Source organism: Pan paniscus, chromosome 9 (genome assembly GCF_029289425.2).
Source record: "Pan paniscus chromosome 9, NHGRI_mPanPan1-v2.0_pri, whole genome shotgun sequence".
Classification (NCBI taxonomy): Eukaryota; Metazoa; Chordata; class Mammalia; order Primates; family Hominidae; genus Pan; species Pan paniscus.
Window position 1 is genome coordinate 111,160,806 of NC_073258.2, and position 26,174 is coordinate 111,186,979.

A 26,174-nucleotide genomic window follows, 5' to 3' on the forward strand; every position below is an offset into this window, starting at 1 on the left:
TTCTTTTTTTTTGAGATGGAGTCTTGTGCTGTCACCCAGGCTGGAGTGCAGTGGTGCATTCTTGGCCCACCGCAACCTCTGCCTCCTGGGTTCCAGCGATTCTCCTGCCTCAGCCTCCTGAGTAGCTGGGACTACAGTCACATACCACCATGCTCACTAATTTTTGTATTTTTTAGTAGAGATGGTGTTTCACCATATTGGTCAGGCTGGTCTTGAACTCCTGACTTCGTGATCCACCTGCCTTGGCCTCCCAAACTGCTGGGATTACAGGCATAAGCCACTGTGCCTGGCCCACAATGCACATCTGATTGTTCCCCTGCCCCATTTCGTCTATGTTATGTTGTGTAAAATGCAGATTGCCTGCATTTTTCCTCTGCCACATTTGTCTATGTCATCTTATGTAAAGAAATGCAGATTCACTGAGCCAGACAAAGGCATGAATGACCATTTTTTCCTACTCCCCTCTTAAATGAGAATTGTGTACTTCTCAATATCCCACACTTTCCCCTTTAAATTAGGAGCCCTCAACATCATCTTCAGAGAAAGGCATAGACCTCTCTTCCAGGCATGCATCCTTAAATTTGGCAAATAAACCTCTTAAAATGATTGAGATTTGTCTCATCATTTTTCTTGATTGACATCTGGTAACCATGAAGGGACCCTGAGTGAAGGTAGCCCGGCCTGCAGCAGCTCTCCTGTCTGTGCTTGGTACCAGCTTGGGCATATTATAGCCCAAACTGATAGGATGATTTGCTGAAGTCCAGGACCTCTCTCCTCCAGGGATCCCTGATCTTCCAGTGTTTTTCAATTGGGGGTCTGATGTTTATTTGCTGTTAAAAAAAACTCCTTTTTTGTGAGGAGTTTCCATTCACTTCCATCAAGGAAGGTGAGCCTGTCGGCTTCTGCATTGGCGGAGAGCAGTCTTCAGCTTGGGCCCCATCATTAGGTAAGAAACTGGTTTGGAATTCTGTCTTGCAAATTGTTTTTAAACAAATAAAGTTAGCACTAACAACTAGCTGTTGTTAATTTTTGCTTACACTTGGAGCATTCAGAAATCATGTAATTTGTGTGATCATTGCTAGTTTTGCTTAACTGTTTTGTTGTTTGTTTCTGTCTTGTTGGTTTTTGTGTGTGTGTGTTTTGGTCCTTTCCCTTATCGGATTTGACCAACTCCATACCCTCTAGCTCATGAGTGTGGAATCTTCCACTCTAAAGAAATAAAAGCACCTTGCTTCCTTCAGCCCTTTGGGGCATTCTCCGGCAACTGAGAATCACGTGAGGGTGTCTGGGAGGAATGCTCCCTAAGACGTGCAGCAGCTCTAAGTAGGTTTCCCCCTCAGAGGAACATATTTAGGGTCTAATCTCAGCAAACAGGTGCATATAAGGAGCTGACCCCTCCTGCACCTTGAGCCCCTGACATGCTGTGGGAGGTAGCTGTGACACAGGTGGACTGAACCAGTTCTGGGGGTAATGACCCTGAAAAACTAGGTCTGCAAGCAGCACACTTTGGGTCCGACACATGTCCTGACTTGGCCAAATCTGAAGGGGAAATCTAAATTATTGGGAACGAGTCCTCTAAGTTAGCTAAAACCCCAGCAGCTGTGGAACATAGTTCCACCTTTAGAAACTCTGGCCAGGTATATGCAAAATACTTGTGGTGAATTGTCATGTAAATATTTAACCAAGTGGACCACTATAACTAAAGCAGATTCTAAGTTACAGTGGCCTAAATGGGGATCTTTTGAGATGCACAAATTCGTGTACCTGTGAACCAGGATGGAAAATGCAGGCACAAAAACTAAACAACCAGAATGGAAGAGCTACTTTCAGTGGTACCTGGAGAGTAAAAGGGGAGAAGATCTCCTCATCTCCCTACAGAAGGCCAACAATCAACTTAGAAAAGATAATCAAGAACTCTCTAATTTTTTCTCTCTCTTAAAGAAACCCTGGGAATCCCTTACTTCCCCCTTGGCACCTCTCCCACCTCCACCAACACCCCAACTCTACCCTGATCTCTCTGAATTTCCCCAACCAGATCTGTACCCTCCTTCTCCTGCATGTTCAAATCTACCATCTTCTCCTCCTTGTCTACCACTGGCTCAAACGAAGACAGTAGAGAGTCTAACTTCAAAGACCCTACCTCCTGCTGATTCTCTGGTAGCCCCAGTGGCAGCCTCTCATTGGAAGATGTGGAGGAGAGGGACCTTGCAGGGACATCTCTCATGATCACCGTATTTCGGGAACCCTGGTGATTGTCTACCAACCTAGTCAAAAACTGAATTATGAGGCATAAAGAATTTCCTGGCTGGGCATGGTGGCTCACACCTGTAATTCCAGCACTTTGGGAGGTCGAGGTGGGTGGATCACGATGTCAGGAGATCGAGACCATCCTGGCTAACACGGCAAAACCCTGTCTCTACTAAAAATACAAAAAATTAGCCGTGTGTGGTGGCATACACCTGTTATCCCAACTACTCAGGAGGCTGAGGCAGGAGAATCACTTGAACCCGGGAGGTGGAGGTTGCAGTGAACTGAGATTGTGCCACTGCACTCCAGCCTGGGTGACAGAGTGAGACTCTGTCTGAAAAAAAAAAAAAAAAAAAAAAGAATTTCCTGACCCCCATAAAGATCCAAGTGGGGTTGCATGAGAATTTGAGCTAATTATTAGAACCTATGACCCAGGTCTTTCAGACCTTTATCAGCTAGTCCACATGTTGGTCTCTGAAGCTAAAGCTAAGGAATGGCTGGAAAAATCACAGTGGTCAGACCCTATAGCAGATTTGACCCCTTCAGGCCCAACAGAGCCACAACAACGAGCCCCCCAAAATCCAGAAGACAGGCACAAAGATGCACGGAAATGAGCCACTGCTCTGTTAAATATCATTCCTTCAGTGTTCCAAAGGGTTGTGGATTGGAATAAAATCCAACAATGCTGCCAGAACCCAGTTGAATCAGTTTTAGATTATTTTACACATTTTGATAAAATGTTGAGACAATATTGCGGGATGTCAGCCGATTGTTTTGAAAACAATAGAAATGGTATATTATTAAGCAAATTTCTTTCTTTCTTTCTTTCTTTCTTTCTTTTTTTTTTTTTTTGAGATGGAGTCTCAGTCTGTTGCCCAAGCTGGAATGCAGTGGTGCTATCTTGGCTCACTGCAACCTCCGGCTTCCGGGTTCAAGCAATTCTCCTGTCTCTGCCTCCCAAGTAGCTGGAATTACAGGCATGTGCCATCATGCCTGGCTAATTTTTGTATATTTTTTAAGTAGAGACGGGGTTTCACGATGTTGGCCAGGCTGGTCTTGAACTCCTGACCTCAGGTGATCCACTGGCCTCGGCCTCCCAAAGTGCTAGGATTACAGTCATGAACCACCACGCCCGGCCAAGTGCAAATTTCTTAAATGAACTACATAATGATTTAGCCACCCTTGTAAAATGCCACATGACAAATTGGGCCACGGCCAGAACTAATGAACTAGTTAACTTAGCTGACCAATTATCCCGCAGTATGCTAAAAAAGGAAAAACAAAAGATTGCCTGAGTTATGCATTCACAGCTAAAGCAATTAACTTCTCAAACCTCTCAGCCCTGGAAAGACTTTAAGATCCCTCAGTTTGAGGACTCTTCCCACCCAGTCTGTTACTACTGTTAAGAGACCAGGACACCTTAAAAGAGACTACCTTATGCGGAAAGGAAAGAAAAGGCAGGTAAGTGCAACTCAGGAAGACTAGGGCTGCTCCAAGGAAGTTCAGGGGTTTCATCTCTCCAAATAGTCTACCCTGACAAAGAAATTGGGAGAGATTAATATAATAATAAACCATGAGCTTACAACTGCCTTAATTGATAGAGGAGTAACTATATCTCTTATAAATCCCACCTTATTTAGAAATCCCATTCCTTGGAGTAATGAAAGAATTAACATGGTGGGTGTGTCTAATAAAACTATCTCATGTTTTAAGTCCAAACCTATACCTTACCATTTTGTTAGGTTCAGCTCCCCCGCTATAGGCTCTAAGTGTGACATGCTCAGTCTGTCTCGAGTGTCTCTAATATGCCCTGAGGCCCCTGTCAATCTTTTGGGCCAGGATCTCCTCAACATCCATAATGCCCATATGGCATTATGGCATTATCTTTTTCATCAAAAAGTGAACTCTTTTAAGAATTGGAGCCAGGACACCAAAAATACCAAATTCAAAAACGTCCTGACAATGTACCACAATTTAGTACTAGTAATGTTAAAACGTCACCTTGTGACCAGGAAAGTGAAATGGAGACAGAGAAGGGAATATTAGGGGAGAAGAGAGGACATTGGAATAAAGAGCAGGAAACAGTAAAACTCCTTTTGGCTTCCACAATCTTCCTGTTAACCCCAGAAGCAGAACACTTACTCCAGGATGTCCCCTGCCACTTATGGTCTCAGTCACATACAGATATAGAGAAAATATTCTCAGCCACTCCTCTAAAGGTAGAGATAAACCCAAAGAAACCCCTACCCAACCTTAAACAATATCCTCTATGACAACAAACCATAGATTAAATTGCCCCTATCATATAAGATTATCTGAAAAAGGGGGCTCATTATTCCCTCCACAAGCCCCTGCAACAGCTCTGTTTCCTGCAAACAAAACAAAACAAAAAACAAGTGGGAGAGGATGGAGATTTGTACAGGACTTGAGGGTAATAAAAAATATCATAATACCCAGAGACCCAGTAGTCTCCAACCCACATACCTATTGGGGGAACCCGCCCCCAATAATTCATGTAGGTTCTTTTCTATTTTCCCTAAGTGTCAGCTGGTCTGAGAAATAAAGGGAAAGAGTACAAAAGAGAGAAATTTTAAAGCTGGGTGTCCGGGGGAGACATCACATGTCAGCAAGTTCCGTGATGCCCCCTGAGCCGTAAAACCAGCAAGTTTTTATTTGTGATTTTCAAAAGGGGAGAGGGTGTAAGAATAGGGTGTGGGTCACAGAGCTCACATGCTTCACAAGGTAATAAAATATCACAAGGCAAATGGAGGCAGGGCGAGATCACAGGACTGGGGTGAAATTAAAATTGCTAATGAAGTTTTGGGCACACATTGTCACTGATAACATCTTATCAGGAAACAGGGTTTGAGAGCAGACAACCAGTCTGATCAAAATTCATTAGGCGGGAATTTCCTTGTCCTAACAAGCCTGGGAGTGCTACGGGAGACTGAGGCTTATTTCATCCCTTATCTACAACCGTAAAGACAGCTGTTCCCCAAAGCGGCCATTTTAGAGGCCTCCCCTTAGGGATGCATTCTCTTTCTCAGGGATGTTCCTTGCTGAGGAAAAGAATTCAGTGATATTTCTCCTATTTGCTTTTGAAAGAAGAGAAATATGGCTCTGTTCTGCCCGGCCCACAGGCAGCCAGACTTTAAGGTTATCTCCCTTGTTCCCTGAACATTGCTGTTATCCTGTTCTTAAGGTGCCCAGATTTGATATTGTTCAAACACACATGATCTACAAACAATTTGTGCAGTTAAGGCAATCATCACAGGGTCCTGAGGCGACTTACATCCCCCTCAGCTTACAAAGATGACAGGATTAAGAGATTAAAGACAGGCATAGGAAATAATAAGAGTATTGATTGGGGAAGTGATAAATGTCCATGAAATCTTCACAATTTATGTTCAGAGACTGCAGTAAAGACAGGCATAAGACATTATAAAAGTATTAATTTGGGGGAACTAATAAATGTCCATGAAATCTTCACAATTTATGTTCTTCTGCCATGGCTTCAGCTGGTCCCTCCATTCGGGGTCCCTGACTTCCCGTGACACATACCCTTCTATCAGCTCTACCCACCACCAGTCAGTATTTCTCAGTTGTGGATCTCTGCAGTGCTTTCTTTAGTACTCCTGTACGTCTGGACAGACAGTATTTGTTTGCCTTTACTTGGAAAAAATGGCAATATATGTGGACTGTAATCCCCCAAGAGTATACAGAAAGTCCTGTTTACTGTTCCCAAATATTAAAAGTTGATTTAGAGGATTAATTTTTCCCCAGGGCTCAACCCTCATCCAGTATGTGGATGACCTTCTCCTTTGCTCAGACATACTCTCTTCCTCTCTGGAAGATAGTCTATATTTAGTCAGCCACCAAGGGACACAAAGTGTCTAAAGACAAACTGCAGCTATGCTTGCTGCAACTTAAGTATTTGGGGCATATTATCTCAGTCAAAGGACTGAATATTAACCCTGATAGAGTGAGAGGAATTTTAGCTTTCCCAATGCCCGCCACCAGGAAACAACTTAGAGGACTTTTGGGCCTGGCAGGCTATTGTAGAAACTGGATACCAAATTTCTCCCTTATAGCTCAACCTCTGTATGCGTACCTAAAAATTGAACAACCTGATCCCATCATGTGGACTCCAGAGGGAAAATCAGTTGTACAACAAATAAAGGAAATTCTAATGCCCCAGTCTTAGGGCACCCAAACTACAAATTGCCTTTCTCCCTTTTCATGCGTGAAATCAGAGGTACTGCATCTAGGGTACTAACCCAGAAACTTGGTGATCAGCAGAGACCTAGAGGCTATCATAGCCAACAGCTGGACCCTGTGGCTCAAGGGCTGCCTCCTTGTGTGAGAGCAATAGCAACCATGGCCCTTCTGTACAAGTCTGTTGAAGAAACAAATATGGGTTCCCCCTTTAACATTTTTGTGCTGCATTCTCTTGAAACCCTTCTAAACTCTCATCATACTCAACATCTCTCTGTCAACTGGTTAGCCTCTTATGAAATTCTTCTTTTATCATCTCTCAATATTACCATTTCCCATTGTAATAATCTTAACCTGGCCACTCTTGCTGGGCCTTTCCAACAAAACCCGTCATGACTGTGTTCTGGTAACTGACCTATTTCTCACACCCAGGACAGCCCTACAAGAGATGCCACTGGATAATGCTGAGATAGAATGGTATACAGATGGGTCTTATTTGAGAGGAAAGAATGGAAATTTTAGACCAGGATATGCTGTGGTTTCGTTACTAGAGGTAATTGAAGCCAGTCCTCTTCCCCAAGCCAGATCAGCTCAAGTGGCCAAATTGATTGTCCTGATCTGAACTTGTCAATTAGCAAAAGACAAGGCTGCAAACATTATTACTGACAGTGCTAGGCTTCTGGGGTTGCATATGACTTTGTGAGGCTATGGAAAGAGAGAGGATATTTTAACTTCCTCAGGGCAACTCATAAAAAATGGACAACAAGTATCAGAGCTGTAAGAAGCTATACTAAAACCAAAACGTTGGCAGTTATAAAAATCCCAGGTCACTGTCAGACACCACAGAAAGTCGGGGTAACCAATTGGCTGATATCACAGTTAAAAGGGCAGCATTTGATCCACCAGCCCCAATTTGGGAAATGGCCATAAAACCTGAAACACTTAAAAACATGTTGAAAGAAACCCAGAACATAGCTCCTACAAAAGAGAAATCTACTTGGAAACAGGCAGGGGGATTTTTGTCTCCCGAAACTGAAATATAGTGTGGACCTAATAATAAACCCACTATTCCAATAGGATGTCAGGTGTCCCTTATGGAATATGTTCACAACCTAACCCACTGGAATCCTGATAAAATTATATCCTGGTATAAACAATATTACTGGAAACCATCCTTCACAGTGGCACAAAAAGCTTACTCTTGATGTGCTATTTGTCCCAAATATAATCCAGGAAAACCCCTCCATGGGGCCCAGGGTCATTTTCCCCTTCCGGCCAGACCTTTTGAGGTATGGCAGCATGATTTTATCCAGCTGCCATCATCTCAAGGTTATCAGTGTTTTAGTAATGGTCTGCATGTTTTCCTGTTGGGTTGAAGCTTTTCCCTGCAGGCAAGCAACAGCCACGGCAGTTGGAAAAATCCTACTAGAAAAAATGACTCCACTATGGGGAGTCCCCTGTGAACTTCACAGTGATAGGGGAACTCACTTTACTGGCCAGATTTTTCAAAATATTTGTACAGTTTGGCCATATTTCAACATTTTCAGGGTGCCTACCATCCCCAGTCCTCAGGCCTGGTGGAGAGGACCAATGGAATAATTAAAACACAATTGGCTAAGTTCACAGAGGCATTTCACCTCCCCTGGCCCAAAGCACTCGTCCTAGTGCTGATTATACTGCAATCCACCCTTCTTGGAAAACATCAACCGTCCCCTTATGAAATTATAACTGGAAGGCCCATATGTATGGGAATGAAAATAACTAATCCAACTTTTCTCAAGGGAGATATATCACAATATTGGGAGGGATTCATTTATCATCTTAAAAAAGCCAAGATTTGGTAAAGAATTCCTTTCACAGTGTGCTCCCTGAAGATAAGGTGCCTGGTCAAGATCTGCAGCCTGGAGATTTTGTCTATTGAAAAAGACATTTAATAAGGGATTCTCTTCAACCTCGATGGAAAGGCCCATACTAGGTACTATTAACTAATCTACGTGCCACAAAATTAGAGGGTATAGCCTCATGGATTCACATCTCTCATCTTAAAAAGACACAAACTCCTGAGTGGACTGTAACTCCTATCAAAGACCTTCACCTCCAGTTCACTAAACATTGACCTTCAACCCAGCACAGAAGCAGATGACAGCTGTGTGGACTGTTTAACCCCAAGACACAGGACCAGGCCTGTAAACAAAAGAATGCCTATGTTTATTGTATGATAACCATTACAATTATTGTCCCAGAGCTACTGGCAACTGCTGTCTTACAAAGAACAGGACACTTGCCTTGTCTGATTTAACATCCTTTTAGTAGCTAAATGAATTTTACAACCTTGCTATTATTGACCCTATATCCCTACACCTTCTTGCCATTTTCACCCACTGACTCCAGTGAAACAAACCTGTTTCTACAATAGGCTCAGGATTATGCAGACAGATTACAAAAGGACACCTGCTGGATATACAGACTCATGCCTCTTTCCAGTGGCTCTGGCCTGCCATGGTGGGTATCCTCCTTCCAAGGTTAGGACCAAAAATTTATTATATCACAGAAATGGTCTGGTATTCTTATTGCTGGCATAAGAGAACAAGGAAGATGGGAAAAGTTTTTCAATGGAAAGGACCAGCTCATTAGCTCTCACTTTAGCATCCCCCACAACTAAAAAAAAAAAGGTGGTGATTATGCCCCAAACAACAGCCCATTTCAAAATAGAATAATGCAAATTTGGGATGAATTTCTCTGGCCCACCCCTTCATTTGGCCAACTCAGCCAAAATGCTGGGAGCAAAGAAACCACACCAAGGATTTATGGCCAGAAAGTATGAGAAATATGGGGTGGATACTGGGAGAATGCTGTGACCACATTATCATATTACAAGACACTGACTGGCATGCCACCGATTGGTTGTAGCAACTAGGTATTTATTGGCTAGCTCCAAATGGGACATATTGGCTGTGTGGTACTAACTTATGGCTGTGGTCACCTCCAGGGTGATTAGGAAAATGTTCCGTAGGTTACGCTTGAGCACAGGGGTGAATAATTCAGACCCTGCCAAAACCAGCAAGCCTTTTTCATTTACGATCTCACTGGACATGTTCAGTATTCCAGGGGCATGATCACTTGAAGATTGAAGCTAAGTATTGAAGACGTTATATGGCCTATAGAGGCCTTAATGAATTACACCAAAAAGGCCCTAAATGATAGCCAGATGAGTATCCCATTGCTAAACAATGAGGTCATGCTTTTGAGGAAAGCTGTGTTGCAAAACCATATGGCCTCAGATATACTCACAGCAGCACAGCGGGGGGCCTGCACCATCCTAAAAGCTGAATGCTGTGTGTATATTCCACATGAATGGAAGAACATAACCTGACTTATGACTGATATGAAACCCCGGATAACCAACCTGTCAGATCCAAAACCCTCACTAATTAATTGGTTGAGTGATCGGTTTGCAACCTGGGGAAGTTGGTGGCAGAAGCTGTTGCTTATAATAGGAATAATAATAATAATAATAATTTCTGTTCTGTCCTGTTTCTGCTTACAGTGTTGTTATGGTATGTGCTTGCAAATAAGTCCACACACAACTGAAAGGGCTAGGGTAATGATTGCCCAGGGAATTGCTCTAATTGAGGAGGCAGTAATATAACCTGACCCACCTTCCAGGTTTGCTTCCTATTTGTTGCTATACATCTGGCCTAGGTCCATATATATATACATATATGTGTGTGTGTGTATTTTTTTTTCTTTTCCTTCTTTTTTCCCATTTTTTTTTATCTTCATGGGACATAATGTCTTAGGAATGAGCCTTCATAGCAACGTGGGACCTGAACTTCTAGGAGTTAACCAACCTAGTGAGGAGAAACCAGCTCAAAAGAAAAGGAAGAAAAAGCAACCCTAGGCCAGAAAGCTGTATTCCTTCTAAAATGCTTTCTCCAAAAGATTTTAAAGAAAAAGAAGGGAAAGTGTGAAAGGAAATTAAATCTTGAGACCCCAAACTCATTAAGCCAAAGGGAAAAGTTAAGCTAGGAACTGGGTCATGCAAACCTGCTTCCCCCTTTTGGTTTCTAAATAAGATGGCTACAAGATGAAAAGCTACATGTCTCCTCCATATTTTGCCCACAAAGAAATTCCTAGTGAGCTGCAAGATCTTTTAAGGTATTTCTGTTAAAATTTCACCATGGCAATGTAAATGGATAGCTTATCTTTACAGATGCAGTCACCCTGCTGCCCACCAAACACAAATGAATATCTCATTGTTCCCCTGCCCCATTTTGCCTATGCTATCTTACGTAAAAATGTAGATTTCCTGCATTTTTCCTCTGCTCCATTTGTCTCTGTCATCTTATATATAAAAAAAAGCAGATGCACTGAGCTAGACAAGGGTATGAATGACTATTTTTCCTTATCCCGCCATACATGAAAATTATGTACTTCTCAATATCCCACCTTTTCCCCTTTAAATTTGGAGCCTTCAAAATCATCTTCAGAGAAAGGCATAGAACGGTCTCCTGGGCGTGCATCCTTAACTTTGGCAAATCAATCTCCTAAAATGACTGAGAATTGTCTCATCACTTTTCTCGATTGACACCTTTATAAAAGGGTTGGAGGAAATTTGCATGTTTGCCCTTCTTGCAGCATGTGAGGACACAGCAACAGGACACCATCTTGGAAACAGAGACTGGGCCTCTCTATCAGACACTGAACCAGTTGGCACCTGGGCGACCCAGTATCCAGAACTGTGAGAAAATAAATTTCTGTTCTTTACACATTACCCAGTCTGTGTGTTATTCTGTTATAGCATGATAAACAGAATAAGACAAAAGTCTTCAAACAATGAATGGATTTTGAAAGGAGTAAAAGATGGGCTGGGCATGGTGGCTCATGCCTGTAGTCCCGGCACTTTGGAAGGCTGAGGTGGGCAGATTGCTTGAGCTCAGGAGTTCCAGACTAGCCTGGGCAACATGGCAAAACCCCATCTCTAAGGAAAAAAAGAAAAAAAAAGGGATGGAGGGGTGGGAGTTTTATAGACAAAGAAATACATAAGCAAACAGATAAGCAAAAGCACGTCCTCAGTAATTCCATGTTGCTTTATCTGTATTCATGATCATGTTTACAAATCCATTCTGGAATTCTGCTGACTACTGATATTTGCAATTTTTGGCAATACTTCTCATCCACCTTAGAAAACCTGGAGAACATTTTTTCTATCTTTAATCTTCATATACATGCTTAATGAATTCTGATGATTATTAATGGAAATTTCATAACATCAATTTATTCACCAATATTTATTAGACCCTTGATATGTTCAAGACCCTGTAGCTGGTGCTGTCGGAGTCACTAAGATGAACTATATAAATAACTACTCTATGTGTACGAATAACTACCCTACAAAGCAGAAAGCTATCAAGTGCCTTAAGGGAGTTGAAACTGTATTTGCTACAGGAGGGCTGAGAGAAGACAGAACATCTACGATTTTTTTTCTTTTCAATTCTCTTCCTACAACTAATTCATCCGACCTTGGAAGTTTGGTCTTACTAAAAAAAAAAAGTTAGCTGTTCTTTTACAACCTCCTCTTCAAGATTACTTGTTAGGGTTTGCTGTGCCCTTCGCAGCTTGAAAGACTTTCTCTTCATCCAACGATTTGAGGCAATTAGGAGCCACTGCCTTCTCTCTGCCATTGGGTTCCAGAAAGCACCATACATTGTCCGCAGATACTTTACTCATGCTTACACTTTCTTGTTCTGAATCTTCAAAAATTAGCGGCGTGTGGTGGCACACGCCTGTAGTCCTAGCCACTCGGGAGGCTGAGGCAGGTGAATCACTTGAACCTGGGAGGCGGAGGTTGCAGTGAGCTGAGATTGCGCCACTGCACTACAGCCTGGGCAGAACAGAGAGACCCCATGTCAGAAAAAGAAAAAAAAAGTATCTGATTGTGTTTAGCATATCTGCAATATCCCCTTGACTTTGGCCTTTAGCCTCTTTATGAGTACCCTGATGGAGGAAGGCCCAGGAAGCGGTAGCCTTCCTGGTTTGTGACGCACGGTGTGCATTGCGTATTAGATTAACATCAGAATGGCCCTGAAGGCTGGAACATCTTATCTGTGTTTGAGAGTTATGGAAACTCTGATCCTCCATGAGAATAATTTTTCCAAGGTCTCAGATCTCTAAAGCAGTAGACCTTGGATCTGAACATTGCTATTTCTGACCTTAAAGCCCATGCATTTCCCACAACATATGAACCATGATAAGGTGTATTTTAAAGTTCATCTTTTCTGGTTTTTGTGAAAGTCTTTTAGAGATCTCAGCTCATCACAAAGTTTCCGGTTCAGTCTCGCGGGTTTCATGTACTCAGCCAGCATTTACTTGCCAGTCAAGGTCTAGGATGGCTACCTGTCCTCTGCAGCAGCCCCAAGCCTATTCATTAATTTCATTTACAATTTTATAGTCATAATTATTTCTTTGTATAATAGCATTCTGAGATTTTCCAAAATTTCCCACTGTTTTTGTTTTACAGTGCGCAGAATTCACTTTTGCTCTAACTTGACTCCAAGATGACACAATTTCCCAGTTTTTTTTTTTAACGGCTGGGGGATAGGGGTATGAGGAACAGAACACAGTGGTCTAGCTAACCGATTTCCGCTACACGTCCAGCTATCTTTCAAAATATTTTGTTTCTGCATGGCAACTTCAGCCGCTAAAAAAGCATCCAGTTTACGACGGAACCTGGAGGGTTGGTAAAGGCCCCCTGCGCTGGCCCCGCCCCATGGGACCGGCCGGCGTGGGCGTGAGAGGCGGGGCGGGGCCGCGCTCTGCTTGCCAATGTCTTTATAGGTCACCCGGAAGGCACGCGGAACCTCGGCGCGGTTCTCCCAGCAGGGTCTTTCCGCCACTCCAGCCCCGCGCCCCTCGCCGCGGCCCTCGGGCGTCTGCGCCGCAGCTGCCGCCCCCGCCTCTTTGGAGTCTCTCGCGGCCTCAAAGCGCGGCCTGCGTCGCTTCCGGCAGTTCCCGACCGCGGGCGATGGCTGCCGCTGGGGGCGCCCGGCTGCTGCGCGCCGCTTCTGCTGTCCTCGGCGGCCCGGGCGGCCGGTGGCTGCACCACGCTGGGTCCCGCGCTGGATCCAGCGGCCTGCTGAGGAACCGGGGGCCGGGCGGGAGCGCGGAGGCGAGCCGGTCGCTGAGCGTGTCGGCGCGGGCCCGGAGCAGGTAGGGCGCCGTGCGGGCGCGATCGCCGGCGCGGGCCGGGGTCCCCGGTGGGTGGCGCCTGGCTCTCTGGGCCGAGTCTCTGGTTCCAGTGCCTTCTGCGCGCCGGGCCCACACCCCGGAGGCCTGCCTCTCGCCCCCCTCTTCTGGGGTGCTCTCGCGGCTCCGTCTCGCTGCTCGGTGGCGTCGCTGCCTCCCTTCCGTCGCACCGCAGAGTTCCTTTCCGCATCACCCACTCCCGGCGGGAATCGGGGACCCTGGACTCCCAGCTCCCTTTCCCAGCGCCTCCCGTGCCCTGAGGAAAGCCGGGACTTTGCTGCTGCTTGTTCTCCGTGTGATTTGTCTGGGATCTGACCTTTGCTCTGCCCGAAACTGGCAGTGACCTTCGCGACAGGCTCCCCTCCTGCTGTCCTGGCCTGACACACCTGCCAGCTGTTTTTTTCAGGGCCTTGCCCTGCTTTGAGAGGACACCCAGGTCCCAGGTCTTTGTCAGGGGGTGTCCAGGTAGAATACACCCAGCCCATACCCTCTGCTGCCCTGTAGGCCCTTTGCTAGTTGCTCAAGTGTTGAAAGCCCCTGCGTTGAAGTAATCTGCCGGGACTTGAAACTTGGCTTTGGCACTGATTGTCTGACGTGCCTAACTTGGTCAGTCCTTAGGAACCCAGTTTCTCCATTTGCAAGTTGGATATAATAACAGTGTAGACCTCCTATGGTTAATTGAAGAATCAATGAGTTAATACAGCGATACAGGTAGTCTTGTGCCTAGCACGTAGTGAGGGCTCAGTAGGTGCCACTTGGTAGCAGCAGCAGCAGCAGCAGCAGCCTCTTAGGTTCACAGTGTTAAGAGAGTTTTGTATTAAATATTGAAAGAGATGTGACAATTTATCCCAAATGTGTTGAAGTTTTAGGTTCTTGGGCATATTTGTTTTTCAAAGACACTCCTTAGATATACTAGAGATACAATTTACACATAATTTCTACCAACATGGTGGCGATTTATATAATGCAGATCTCTCGACAGCTCTTTGACCGCATGATGTAGGGTAGCAGGAATCGAGAACTAGAGGGAGAGTGTGTTAGATTTGTATGCTGCTTTGTCTAGTTTCTTTTTGAGGTCTCTAAGAGCAGGGTCTAAGACTTTCAGTCATCTTTTCCCCACTAATCCCGTTATCTAGTGGGTGCTCCATACATTTTTGTTGTGTGAACTTTGGGAGGAATCATGGAGAAGGCAAGCCAGATTTATTTGTTGCTGTTTCCTCAGCACTTCCCTCCCTGTCTTTGACCAGTGTGGGTACCTTGCTTTCTGTTACACAATGGATGAGTTTTGGACAACTGTATAAATTGGGACAGATATTGAACATGCTTGTGTAACTGGTATAAGGGAACATGAATGTTTTTGTAATAATTGGGAGTTATCTTTCTCAGATTTGTTTTTTGGATTTGGATATGTCAGGTTGTTTTAAAGGGGAGCATGTCTATTTCCTCATAATCCTGCTGCCCTCTTTATTGGCACAATTTCTATTCATGGTCTTATCATTCCTCTTACAGACTTTGGAGCTACAACTGGATTTTCCAGTTCTTACTGTGTTAATGAGACTTGTGCTGTAACTACCGTAACTACTAATCACATGTGGCTATTGAAGTTTAACATAGTTAAAGGTAAATAAAATTAAAGATTCAATCTCCCAGTTACACTAGCCACATTTCGAGTTCTCAGTAGCCACATGTGGCTAGTGGCTACTGTATTGGACATTGCAGGTATGTGTGGAACATCTTTGTTATGGCACAAAGTTCTTATAGACAGACAGAGCAGTTCTAGAAACTGTAGTTCTGTCTTTGAAGTTTAACAACTCAATAAGCTATCAGTAATTGAGAGTCAGAAAAACTCCTTTTACTCTAAAATACCGTGACACAAGGGGGTTTGCAGTGATTCAGGTAGCAAAAATCTTTCACGTGTATTATTTCGTATGACTCTTAAGACAATTCTATGAGGTAGGGAGGGTAGATAAATGGGAATAAAAATTTCATATTAAGTAGCTGGCAGAACTAGGACTAGAACTCAAGAAGTTTTTGTGGATTTTAAAAAAATTTTAAATTTCGATTTATTTTTAAAATTTCAGTAGTTTTGGGGGCACAGGTGGTGTTTGGTTAATGGGTTAGTTCTTTAGTGGTGATTTTGGAGGTGTTGGTGTACTCTTCACCTGAGTGCAGTGGTGCCATCATGGCTCACTGCAACCTACACCTCCCAAGTTCAAGCGATTCTCGTGCCTCAGCCACCGGAATATCTGGGATTACAGGCGCGTGCCACCACACTCGGCTAAGTTTTGTAGTTTTAGTAGAGATGAGATTTCACTATGTTGACCAGCCTGGTCTCGAACCCCTGGCCTCAAGTAATCTGCCTGCTTCAGCCTCCCAAAGTATTGGGATTACAGGCGTGAGTGACCACTCCCAGCATAGGGTCTACATCTTCTGACTCTTAGGTTCCATACTCTTTCAACTTAAGAATTACCTTTTTCTTTCGTTTCCGCCTCCTCTCCTCTTCTTTGGTAAACCTGTTAATACTCTTACTTGGCAGTTTTTTGTAGGGCTGTTTACCTTTAATACAGACCAACAAGTTGGGCTTCTTAGCAAAAGGTCTTGGTCTTTAAATAACAGTTATTAATCAGTGTGTGTTGAATTCTACTGTGTGTTACATATTTTGCATACATTGTCAGAACTATAAGATTAATGTTGTCCAATTTTATAGAAGAGGAGGCTGATGTAAAAGAGATTTCGAATTCCTTTGCTGTAAGCTTAGCTCTAGAGTGCTTCAGAAGAACAGCAACGCTGAAACCTCTGGCTTTCAGTAGTGTGTATAAATGATGGAATTCTTTCTAATGTGCTTCCTGTAGCTTTAGCTACCAGGCATTCGTTGATGTCAAATCTCTAGACTTCTCTGCTGGGCTTAGACCCATACCCATATTTGCATCTGGCTTTTGGACATTCTCATCTGGCTTTTTCATTATTAAATTCAGCAGGTCTAAGCTTCAACTTATTTCTGTCTTCCCCAAAGTTCCTTTGGTTCCTGTCTTAAACCTAGGTTAAATGGTACCACCTAATTGCGTGAGCTGGAAATCCCAATGTTTTTCTTTCCGCTTTTCAGTTTATCTTATGTAGATGGTCACTAAAACCTTTTGGTCTACCTCCTGGATGTCTGTTAAGTCACTGCATTCTCTGTCCCTGATTAGTTTATGCTGTTTTGATAACCTCCAAAGTGGCCTCCCTGCCTCTAGGTTATTTTCATTCTCAGCCATTGTACTTTGAAAAAAATGGCAGTTATTCATGTTGAAAATCATGAATAATATGTGGGAATACTAGTTTTAAAGCATGTTTTGGTTGTGAAAAGAAGTTGGAGAGCGCAGGCCCTTTTGAGGAACATTCCGGTCCACACACACACCCTTTTGATGAGTTTTAATGAATAGAATCCTGTTTTTTTCCCCAGTGTTATAATATTAGGGACGGCATTATCCAGTGAGGCTTCAGTTGCCTCATTTGTGAAATGGGATCACTGGACTTGATAACTTTCAAGATAGTTATGGCTCTGAAATTATTTAATTCTGAGTTTTACTTAAAGATTTGTTTGATGGGCTATTGCCATCTATTGGTAATAATAAGAATAACAACTCATTATTTTAAGTTGAAGAGAATCTTTTCAAGTGTGAGGTAAAAATTAAAATGACCAATGGTGGAGGAATAAGGATCTAGTTTTTAGTATAATGGCTTCTCAAATTTTGGAGGGATGTTTGTGAGAAGTGAAGGAAATTTAAGTCAGCTAGCTGATAGCTAACATACTATCTTAAAAAACATGTAAGGAGGTATTTATCTTACAGATTCAAACAAACTTTTTCTAGTCCCTTTGATTTGTAAGTATACAATGTGGACTGAAATGAGATGTCAAATACGCAGAAAACTATTAAACAACATCTCTCAGCAGTAGTATTCTATGTAGCACTGGAAAAGCAATCGCCCTATTGAGAGCAGAATGATTTGCTTTTTTTTTTTTTTTTTTTTTTGGAGACAGAGTTTCACTCTGCCACCCAGGCTGGATTGCAGTGGTATGATCTCGGCTCACTGCAACCTCTGCCTTCCGGGTTCAAGCGATTCTCCTGCCTCAGCCTCCCGAGTAGCTGGGATTACAGGCATGTACCACCATGCCTAATTTTTGTATTTTTAGTAGAGATGGGGTTTCACCATGTTGGCCAGGCTGGTCTTGAACTTCTGACCTCAGGTGATCCGCCCGCCTTGGCCTCCCAAAGTGCTGGGATTACAGGTGTGAGTCACCATGCTCGGCCATGATTTGCTTTTTAGAAGCTCACTACAACCCTGGTCTAGTCTTTTATGGACACATTCATGTTTTTCAGAGAGCTGTGTGATGACGTTTTTTTGTTTTTTTGGGTTTTTTTTTGAGACAGGGCCTTGAGCTGTTGCCCAGGTTAGAGTGCAATGGTGTAATCACGGCTCACTGCAGCCCTGAACTTCTGGGATCGGGTGATCCACCTCAGCCCCATGAGTAGCTGGTACTATGGGCAAATACCACCATGCCTTTTATTTTTCACACACCTACAACCATCTCATTTTTATTTTTTGTAGCAATAGGGTCTTTCTGTGTTGCTCAGGCTGGTCTCAAACTCCTGGGCTCAAGCAGTCCCCTGCCTCGGCCTCCCAAAGTGCTAGGAGTACAGGTATGAGCCACCACACTTGGCCTTTTCTTTTTTAAATGACAGGGTCTTGCTGTGTTGCCCAGGCTGGAGTGCAGCGGTGCAATCATATCCCATTGCAGCCTCTTCCTCCTCCTGGGCTCAAGGGATCCTCCCGTTTCAGCCTCCCAATTAGCTGGGACTACAGATCACATCACCACACCTGGCTAATTATTTTATTTTTTGTAAAGATGGGATCTTGCCATGTTGCCCAGGCTGGTCTCAAACTTCTGGCGTCAAACAATCTTCCCACTTCAGCTTCTCGAAGTACTGGGGTTACAGGTGCAAGCTACTGCACTGGCTTGTATGAGAGTAAAATAGAGTTCATGAGTGATAATAATTGCCAAATGTTTTATAACTGTGACTATTAGGGAGACATATACTGAGGCCACCAGGTGGCGTTGACCAGGTAGTCATTGCCATTTCCTGTAAGGTAGTAGAGCTTATTACCTGGTAGGTGGGTAGATATATATGCCTTTGATTTCCAAATAAGCTTTGGAAAGAAAAGAAAATACTTTCGGCTAGGCATGGTGGCTCAGGCCTGTAATCTCAGAGTTTTAGGAGGCCAAGTTGAGAAGATGGCTTGAGGCCAGGAATTTGAGACCAGCTTGAGCAACATGGTGGCACCCCGTCACTACAAAAAATAAAAATAAAAAAAATTAGCCAGGCGTGGTGCTGGGCACCTGTATTCCCATCTACTCTGGAGGCCTTATAGGCTTTTAAACCAATTCTTTTAAATTATGTTTTGAAATTACTAAAAATACTAAAGGACTGTTTTCTTTTCCAGCTCAGAAGATAAAATAACAGTCCACTTTATAAACCGTGATGGTGAAACATTAACAACCAAAGGAAAAGTTGGTGATTCTCTGCTAGATGTTGTGGTTGAAAATAATCTAGATATTGATGGCTTTGGTGAGTATGAAACATTTCTTAAAATGCATAAGTGAAACTGTTAGGTTTCAAATTTTTATTTTGTGGTTTTTTTTTGAAGAAGTTTAACCTATAGCATGCTATGTAAAATATTAACATTCAGGATGTGTTAGTGTTATATTCTTGTTTATAAAGAATAATAGAGTGACACCGTTGTTCTGTTCTTTGTACATTTAAATAAGTCATGGCCAGAAATCTGCTGTGGCCTCATTACCTTACTGTTTATATGTGTGATACAAAGCCGACGGTAGGGAGTAGAGTTAAAAGATACCAGGTTAGAGAGAATAAATGTCATAGCACAGAGGGGTACTTAAATATCTTGAATGTCAGCTCACCTTCCTAGGAAAGGTAACTTATCCTAGAAAGTGATTTATTTAGAAAGTTTTCATTTTTAGACTTCTGACCATATGCCTTAACTACACGTGCAAAGCCTGTGTTCCTGCAACTGCCCTTTTACACTTCCTCAGGCGTACCCTGTATATCACCTGTCAGTTTTGTTCAAGCAATGTGTGTTTAGCAGTTCTCAGAGGGTTTCCTTGACCATTAGCATTAGTGTCACCTGGGAAATGCAGATTCTCAGACACTCCTCCCCCACCCACCGCCCCCGCCCCCGCCCCAGACTTACTGAGTCACAAAGTCTGGGGTAGGTCCAGCATTGCGTGTTGTAACAGCTGTCTGTGTGATTTTGATGCATGTTCAAGTTTGAGAACCACTGGTCTGGAATAAGGTTCAAGGAGCGTATCTGACTCTGCTTCTTTCAAGGCACTGTTCACATTACCCTTTAAAGAACCATTTCTAGATCAGAATTAATTTATCTTTCTTCTGTTTTCCCATGATATATTAAATCTACCTCTCTTTGTTAATGCTTATAACAGTTTTCCTTTTTAGAGAGAATGGCTGTCTTTTTTATTAGATTATTAGTTTTTGAAAGACTGTACTCCATGAGGTTACCTGAGTCACCTCATGGAGTAGGCTTTGTCCAGAGTTGGCACTCAATAATATTTGCTGAATATCTTTTTAAAAATTTTTTGAGACAGAATCTTGCTCTGTCACCCAGGCTGGAGTGCAGTCGTGCAATCACAGTTCACTGCAGCCTCGACCTCCTGGACTCAAGTGATCCTCCCGACTCTGCCTCCTGAGTAGCTGGGACTGCAGGTGCACCATCACACCTGGCTGAATTTTGTATTTTTTGTAGAGACAGTGTTTTGCCACATTGCCCAGCCTGGTCTTGAACTCCTGGGCTCAAGAGATCTTCCTGCCTTGGCCTCCCAAAGTGCTGGCATTACAGGCGTGAGCCACCGTGCCCAGCCTTGAATACTAAATCTAAGGTTTTTTTGCTAGTTTTAAAATAATTATAACAACTAGAATTTGAGTGTATACTATTCTAGCATATGTTAAATGAAGTAGATTTTTTTTTTAACTCTCCATTTGATAGTTGAAGAAACTTGAGTCTCATGGAAATTAAGTTTCCCTGGTTACACATGCAGCAAGTGAGAGGGCTAAGACTCAAACCTGTCTTGAAGTCAAGATGGTATATCTCATTGTGGTTTTGATTTGTATTTCTCTGGTGATTAGTGATGTTGAACATTTTTCCATATGTTTGTTGGCCGCTTTTATGTCTGTGTCTTCTTTTGAGAGGTGTCTGTTCATGTCTTTTTATTTTCCAACTTTTATTTAGATTCAGGGAGTACATGTGCAGGTTTGTTAAATGGATGTATCATGTGATGCTGAAGTCTGGAGTGTGAGTGATTCTGTCACCTAGGCAGTAGGCTTAGAAACCAATAGGTAGTTTTCCTCCTTGCCCCTCTCCCTTCCCCCTCTGGTAGTGCCCAGTATCTACTGTTCCCAACTTTATGTCCATGGGACCCAGTATTTAGCTTGTACTTATAAGTGAGAACACTTTGCTTTTCTGGTTCTGTGTTAATTTACTCGGGATAATGGCCTTGAGCTGTATCCATGTTGCTGGAAAGGACATAGTTTTATTCTTTTTATGGCTGCGTATTCCGTGGTATATGTGTATTACATTTTCTTTATCCAATCCACCATTGACAGGCACCCAGACTGATTCCATATCTTTGCTATTATGAATAGTGCTGAGGTAAACATACGAGAGCATGTGTCTTTTGGTAGAATTATTTGTTTTCTCTTGGGTATGTACCCAGTACTGGGATTGCTTGGTTGAATGGTAGTTCCATTTTTAGTTCTTTGAGAAATCTCCAAACTGCTTTCCACAGCAGCTTAACTAATTTACATTCCCACCAGCACTGTCTTAAGTGTTTCCTTTTCTCCGCAGCCTTGCCAACATCTGTAATTTTTTGACTTTTTAATGATATTCTTTATGACTGGTGCAAGATGGTATCTCATTGTGGTTTTGATTTGCAGAGTGGAGTATTTTTTCATGTTTCATGTTTGTTGACCACTTGTATGTCTTCTTTTTTAAATATTTATTTATTTATTTTTGACACAAAGTCTCACTGTCACCCAGGCTGGAGTGCAGTGGCGCAGTCTGGGCTCACTGCAACCTTCGCCTCCCAAGTTCAAGCGATTCTCCTGCCTCAGTCTCCTGAGTAGCTGGAATTATAAAGGTGTGCCACCACGGCCAGCAAATTTTTATATTTTTAGTAGTTTTATATTTTTATAATTTTATGATTATTTTAAAATTTTATATTTTTAGTTTTGCCGCATTGACCAGGCTGGTCTGAATTCCTGACCTCAAGTGATCCGCCTACTTCGGCCTCCCAAAGTGCTGGGATTACAGGTGTGAGCCACCATGCCTGACTTCTGCCCGCTTTTTAATGAAGTTATTTGTTTTTTGCTTGTTGATCTGTTTAAGTTCCCTATTGATTCTGGATATTAGACCTTTGTTGGATTCATAGTTTGTGAATATTTTCTCTCATTCTGTAGGGTGTTTACTTTGTTTTTTTGTTTGTTTTTTGAGATGGAGTCTTGTTCTGTCACCCAGGCTAGAGTGCAATGATGTGATCTCTGCTTGCTGAAACCTCCACCTCCTGGGTTCAAGTGATTCTCCTGCCTCAGCCTCTTGAGTAGCTGGGATTACAGGCACTCACTACCACGCCCAGCTAATTTTTGTATTTTTAGTAGAGATAGGGTTTCACCATGTTGGCCAGGCTGGTCTGGAACTCCTGATCTCAAATGATCTGCCCACCTTGGCCTCCCAAGTGCTGGGATTACAGGTGTCAGCCACCATGCCTGCTCTGCCCACTTCCCCCCAACCCCGAGACGGAGTCTCACTCTGTTGTCCAGGTTGGAGTGCAGTGCTACTATCTTGGCTCACTGCACCCTTCACCTCCTGGGTTAAAGCAATTCTCCTACCTCAGCTTCCTGAGTACCTGGGATTACAGGTGCATGCTACCATGCCCGGCTAATTTTTTTGTATTTTTAGTAGAGATGGGGTTTCCCATGTTGGCCAGGCTAGTCTTGAACTCCTGACCTCATGATCCACCCGACTTGGCCTCCCAAAGTGCTGGGATTACAGGTGTGAGCCACCACACCCGGCCCTCTGCCCACTTTTTAATGAGGTTATTTGTTTTTTGCTTGTTGATCTGTTTAAGTTCCCTATAGATTCTGGATATTAGACCTTTGTTGGATGCATAGTTTGTGAATATTTTTTCTCATTTTCTAGGGTGTTTACTTTGTTGATAGTTTCTTTAATGTGTCGAAGCTCTTTAATCAGGTCCCATTTGTCAATTTTTGTTTTTGTTGCAATTGATTTTGAGGACTTAGTCATAAAAATTCTTTGCCGAGGCCAATTTCCAGGAGAGCATTTCTGAGGTTTTCTTCTAGGACTTTTGTAGCTTTAGATCTTACATTTAAGTCTTTAATCTATTTTGAGTTAAATTTTGTATACAGTGATAGGTAGGGGTCTAGTTTCATTCTTCTGCATATAATAGCCAGCAATCCCAGCACTGTTTACTGAATAGGGAGTTCTTTCCTTATTGCTTATTTTTGTTGACTTTGTCAAAGATCAGATTTTCTAGATGTATGGCTTTATTTTTCGGGTCTCTATTCTGTTCCTTTGGTCTGTGTGTCTAGGTTTTCTAGGTTGTGTGCATAGGGGTGCTGATAATAGTCTCTAGGATCTTTGTATCTTTATGGGATTGGTTGTAATGCCATCTTTGTCATTTCTAATTATGCTTATTTGGATCATCTCTTTTTTTTCTTTGTTAATCTAGCTAGTGGTCTATCCATTTTGTTTATTCTTTCAGAAAAGCAACTTTTGGTTTTGTTGATCCTTTGTATAGATTTTTGGGTCTCGATTTTGTTCAGTTCTGCTTTGAGTTTGTTATTTCTTCTGCTAGCTTTGGGTTTTTTGTTTTTCAAGTTCTTCTAGGTTAATTTTAGATTGTTAATTTGAGATCTTTCTAACTCCTCAATATAGGCGTTCAGTGCTCTAAACTTCATCTTAACACTACTTTTGCTGCATCCCAGAGATTTTGGTATCTGTGTCTCTGCTTTTATTTATTTCAAAGAATTTTTTGATTTCTGCCATATGGTGGAGCCACTTTAGCTGGTAGAAATATTTTCTGATCTTTGACAGAAGTGGGTAAACCATGCTATTGTTTGTGTGCATTGGAAGTTGTGGCTGTTGTGCTGTTGAAAAAATTTAAATCTTAATATCTCGTAACTGTGTTAACTAAACTTTCATTTAGTGATGGTGTGGTACTGAAATATGTCCCAAATCAATAACGTTGGAATGGATGCTAAACATGATCTAACACAAAAAAAGGCTAAACAATCAGCCTGACGTTTGGTGCTGTTAATTTAGGTGTAGATACTGTAAAGACAAAAGTACTTAGAAAATAGGATTTTAAAAAGACATTACAGTAGGAATATTTTTAAGCTCACAAAAAAATCACTTGGTGAAGGGTAATGGAAAACAATACTGGTGGTCTGGCTGTGTCCACAACCAAATCTCATCTTGAATTCCCACCTGTTATAGGAGGGACCCAGTGGGAGGTAATTGAATCCTGGGGGCAGGTCTTTCTTATGCTGTTCTTGTGATAGTGAATAAGTCTCACAAGATCTGACAATTTTATAAGAGGGAGTTTCCCTGCACAAGCTCTCTGCATGCCTGCTGCCATCCATGTAAGGTATGACTTGCTTCTCCTTGCCTTCTGCCAGTATTGTGAGGCTTCCTCAGCCACATGGAACTGTAAGTCCATTAAACACTTTTTCCTGTATAAATTACCCAGTTTCGGATATGTCTTTGTCAGCAGTGTGAAAATGGACTAATAAAGCAAATTGGTATGAGGAGTAGGGTGCTGCTGAAAAGATACTTCAAATGTGGAAGCAACTTTGGAACCAGGTAACAGGCAGACATTGGAACAGTTTGGAGGGCTCAGGAGAAGATAGGAAAATATGGGAAAGTTTGGAACTCCCTAGAGACTTGTGGAATGGCTTTGGCCAAAATGCTGATAATGATATGGACAATGAAATTCAGGCTGAGGTGGTCTCAGATGGAGATGAGGAACTTGTTGGGAATTGGAGTAAAGGTGACTCTTGCTATGTTTTAGCAAAGAGACTAGCGCATTTTGCCCCTGCCCTAGAGATTTGTGGAACTTTGAACTTAAGAGATGATACTTAGGGTATCTGGCAGAAGAAATTTCTAAGCAGCAAATCATTCAAGAGGTGACTTGGGTGCTGTTAAAGGCATTCAGTTTTAAAAGGAAACAGCATTAAAAACTTTGGAAAATTTGCAGCCTGACAACGCGATAGAAAAGAAAACCCCATTTTCTGGGGAGAAGTTCAAGCTGGCTGCAGAAATTTGGATAAGGAATGAGGAGCTGAAAGTTAATCCCTGAGATACTGGGGAAAATGTCTCCAGGGCATGTCAGAGATCTTCATGGCAGCCCCTCCCATCACAGGCCTGGAAGCCTAGGAGGAAAAAGTGGTTTTGTGGGCTGGGCCCAGGGCCCCCTTGCTGTGTACAGCCTAGGGACTTGGTGCCCTGTGTCCCAGCTGTCCCAGCTGTGGCTGAAAGGGGCCAATGTAGAGCTAGGGCCGTGGCTTCAGAGTGTGCAAACCTCAAGCCTTGGCAGCTTCCATGTGGTATTGAGCCTGCTAGTATACAGAAGTCAAGAATTGGGGCTTGGGAACCTCCGCCTAGATTTCAGAGGATGTATGGAAATGCCTAGATGTTCCAGGCAGTAGTTTTTTGCAGGGCAGGGCTCTCATGGAGAACTTCTGCTAGGGCAGTGCAGAAGGAAAATGTGGGGTTGGAGCCCCCACACAGAGTCCCTTTTGGGGCACCGCCTAGTGGAGCTGTGAGAAGAGGGCCACTGCCCTCCAAACCTCAGAATGGTAGATCCAGTGACAGCTTGCATGGTATGCCTGGAAAAGCCACAGACACTCAATGCCAGCCCATGAAAGCAGCCAGGAGGGAGGCTGTATCCTGCAAAGCCGCAGGGGTGGAGCTGCCCAAGACCATGGGAACCCAGCTCTTGCATCAGTGTGACCTGGATATGAGACATGTAGTCAAAGGAGATCATTTTGGAGCTTTAAGATTTGACTGCCCCGCTGGATTTTGGACTTGCATGGGGTCTGTAGCTCCTTTGTTTTGGCCGATTTCTCCCATTTGGAATGGCTATATTTACCCAATGCCTGTACCCCCATTGTATCTAGGAAGTAACTAACTTGCTTTTGATTTTACAGGCTCATAGGCAGAAGGGACTTGCCTTGTCTTGGATGAGACTTTGGACTGTGGACTTTTGAATTAATGCTGAAAAGAGTTAAGACTGTTGGAAAGGCATGATTGGTTTTGAAATGTGAGGACATGAGATTTGGGAGGGACCAGGGGCAGAATGATATGGTCTAGCCATG

General features: G+C 43.0%; 1 protein-coding gene across 2 annotated transcripts in view; it reads left to right on the plus strand.

Annotated features, from left to right (window-relative positions):
• The first annotated feature begins 10,062 nt into the window (after positions 1 to 10,062).
• Positions 10,063 to 26,174, plus strand: part of FDX1 (ferredoxin 1) — a 36,900-nt gene continuing 20,788 nt past the window's right edge. Inside the window, exons 1-2 of one of the 2 annotated variants that reach the window (XM_034933641.3) lie at positions 10,063 to 13,671; positions 19,192 to 19,316. In XM_034933641.3, coding sequence (XP_034789532.3) covers positions 13,232 to 13,671; positions 19,192 to 19,316 — 565 coding nt within the window. In that variant the 5' untranslated portion in view covers positions 10,063 to 13,231. The remainder of the gene's footprint in view (positions 13,672 to 19,191; positions 19,317 to 26,174) is intronic. The other variant, XM_034933640.3, reaches the window with a different exon arrangement.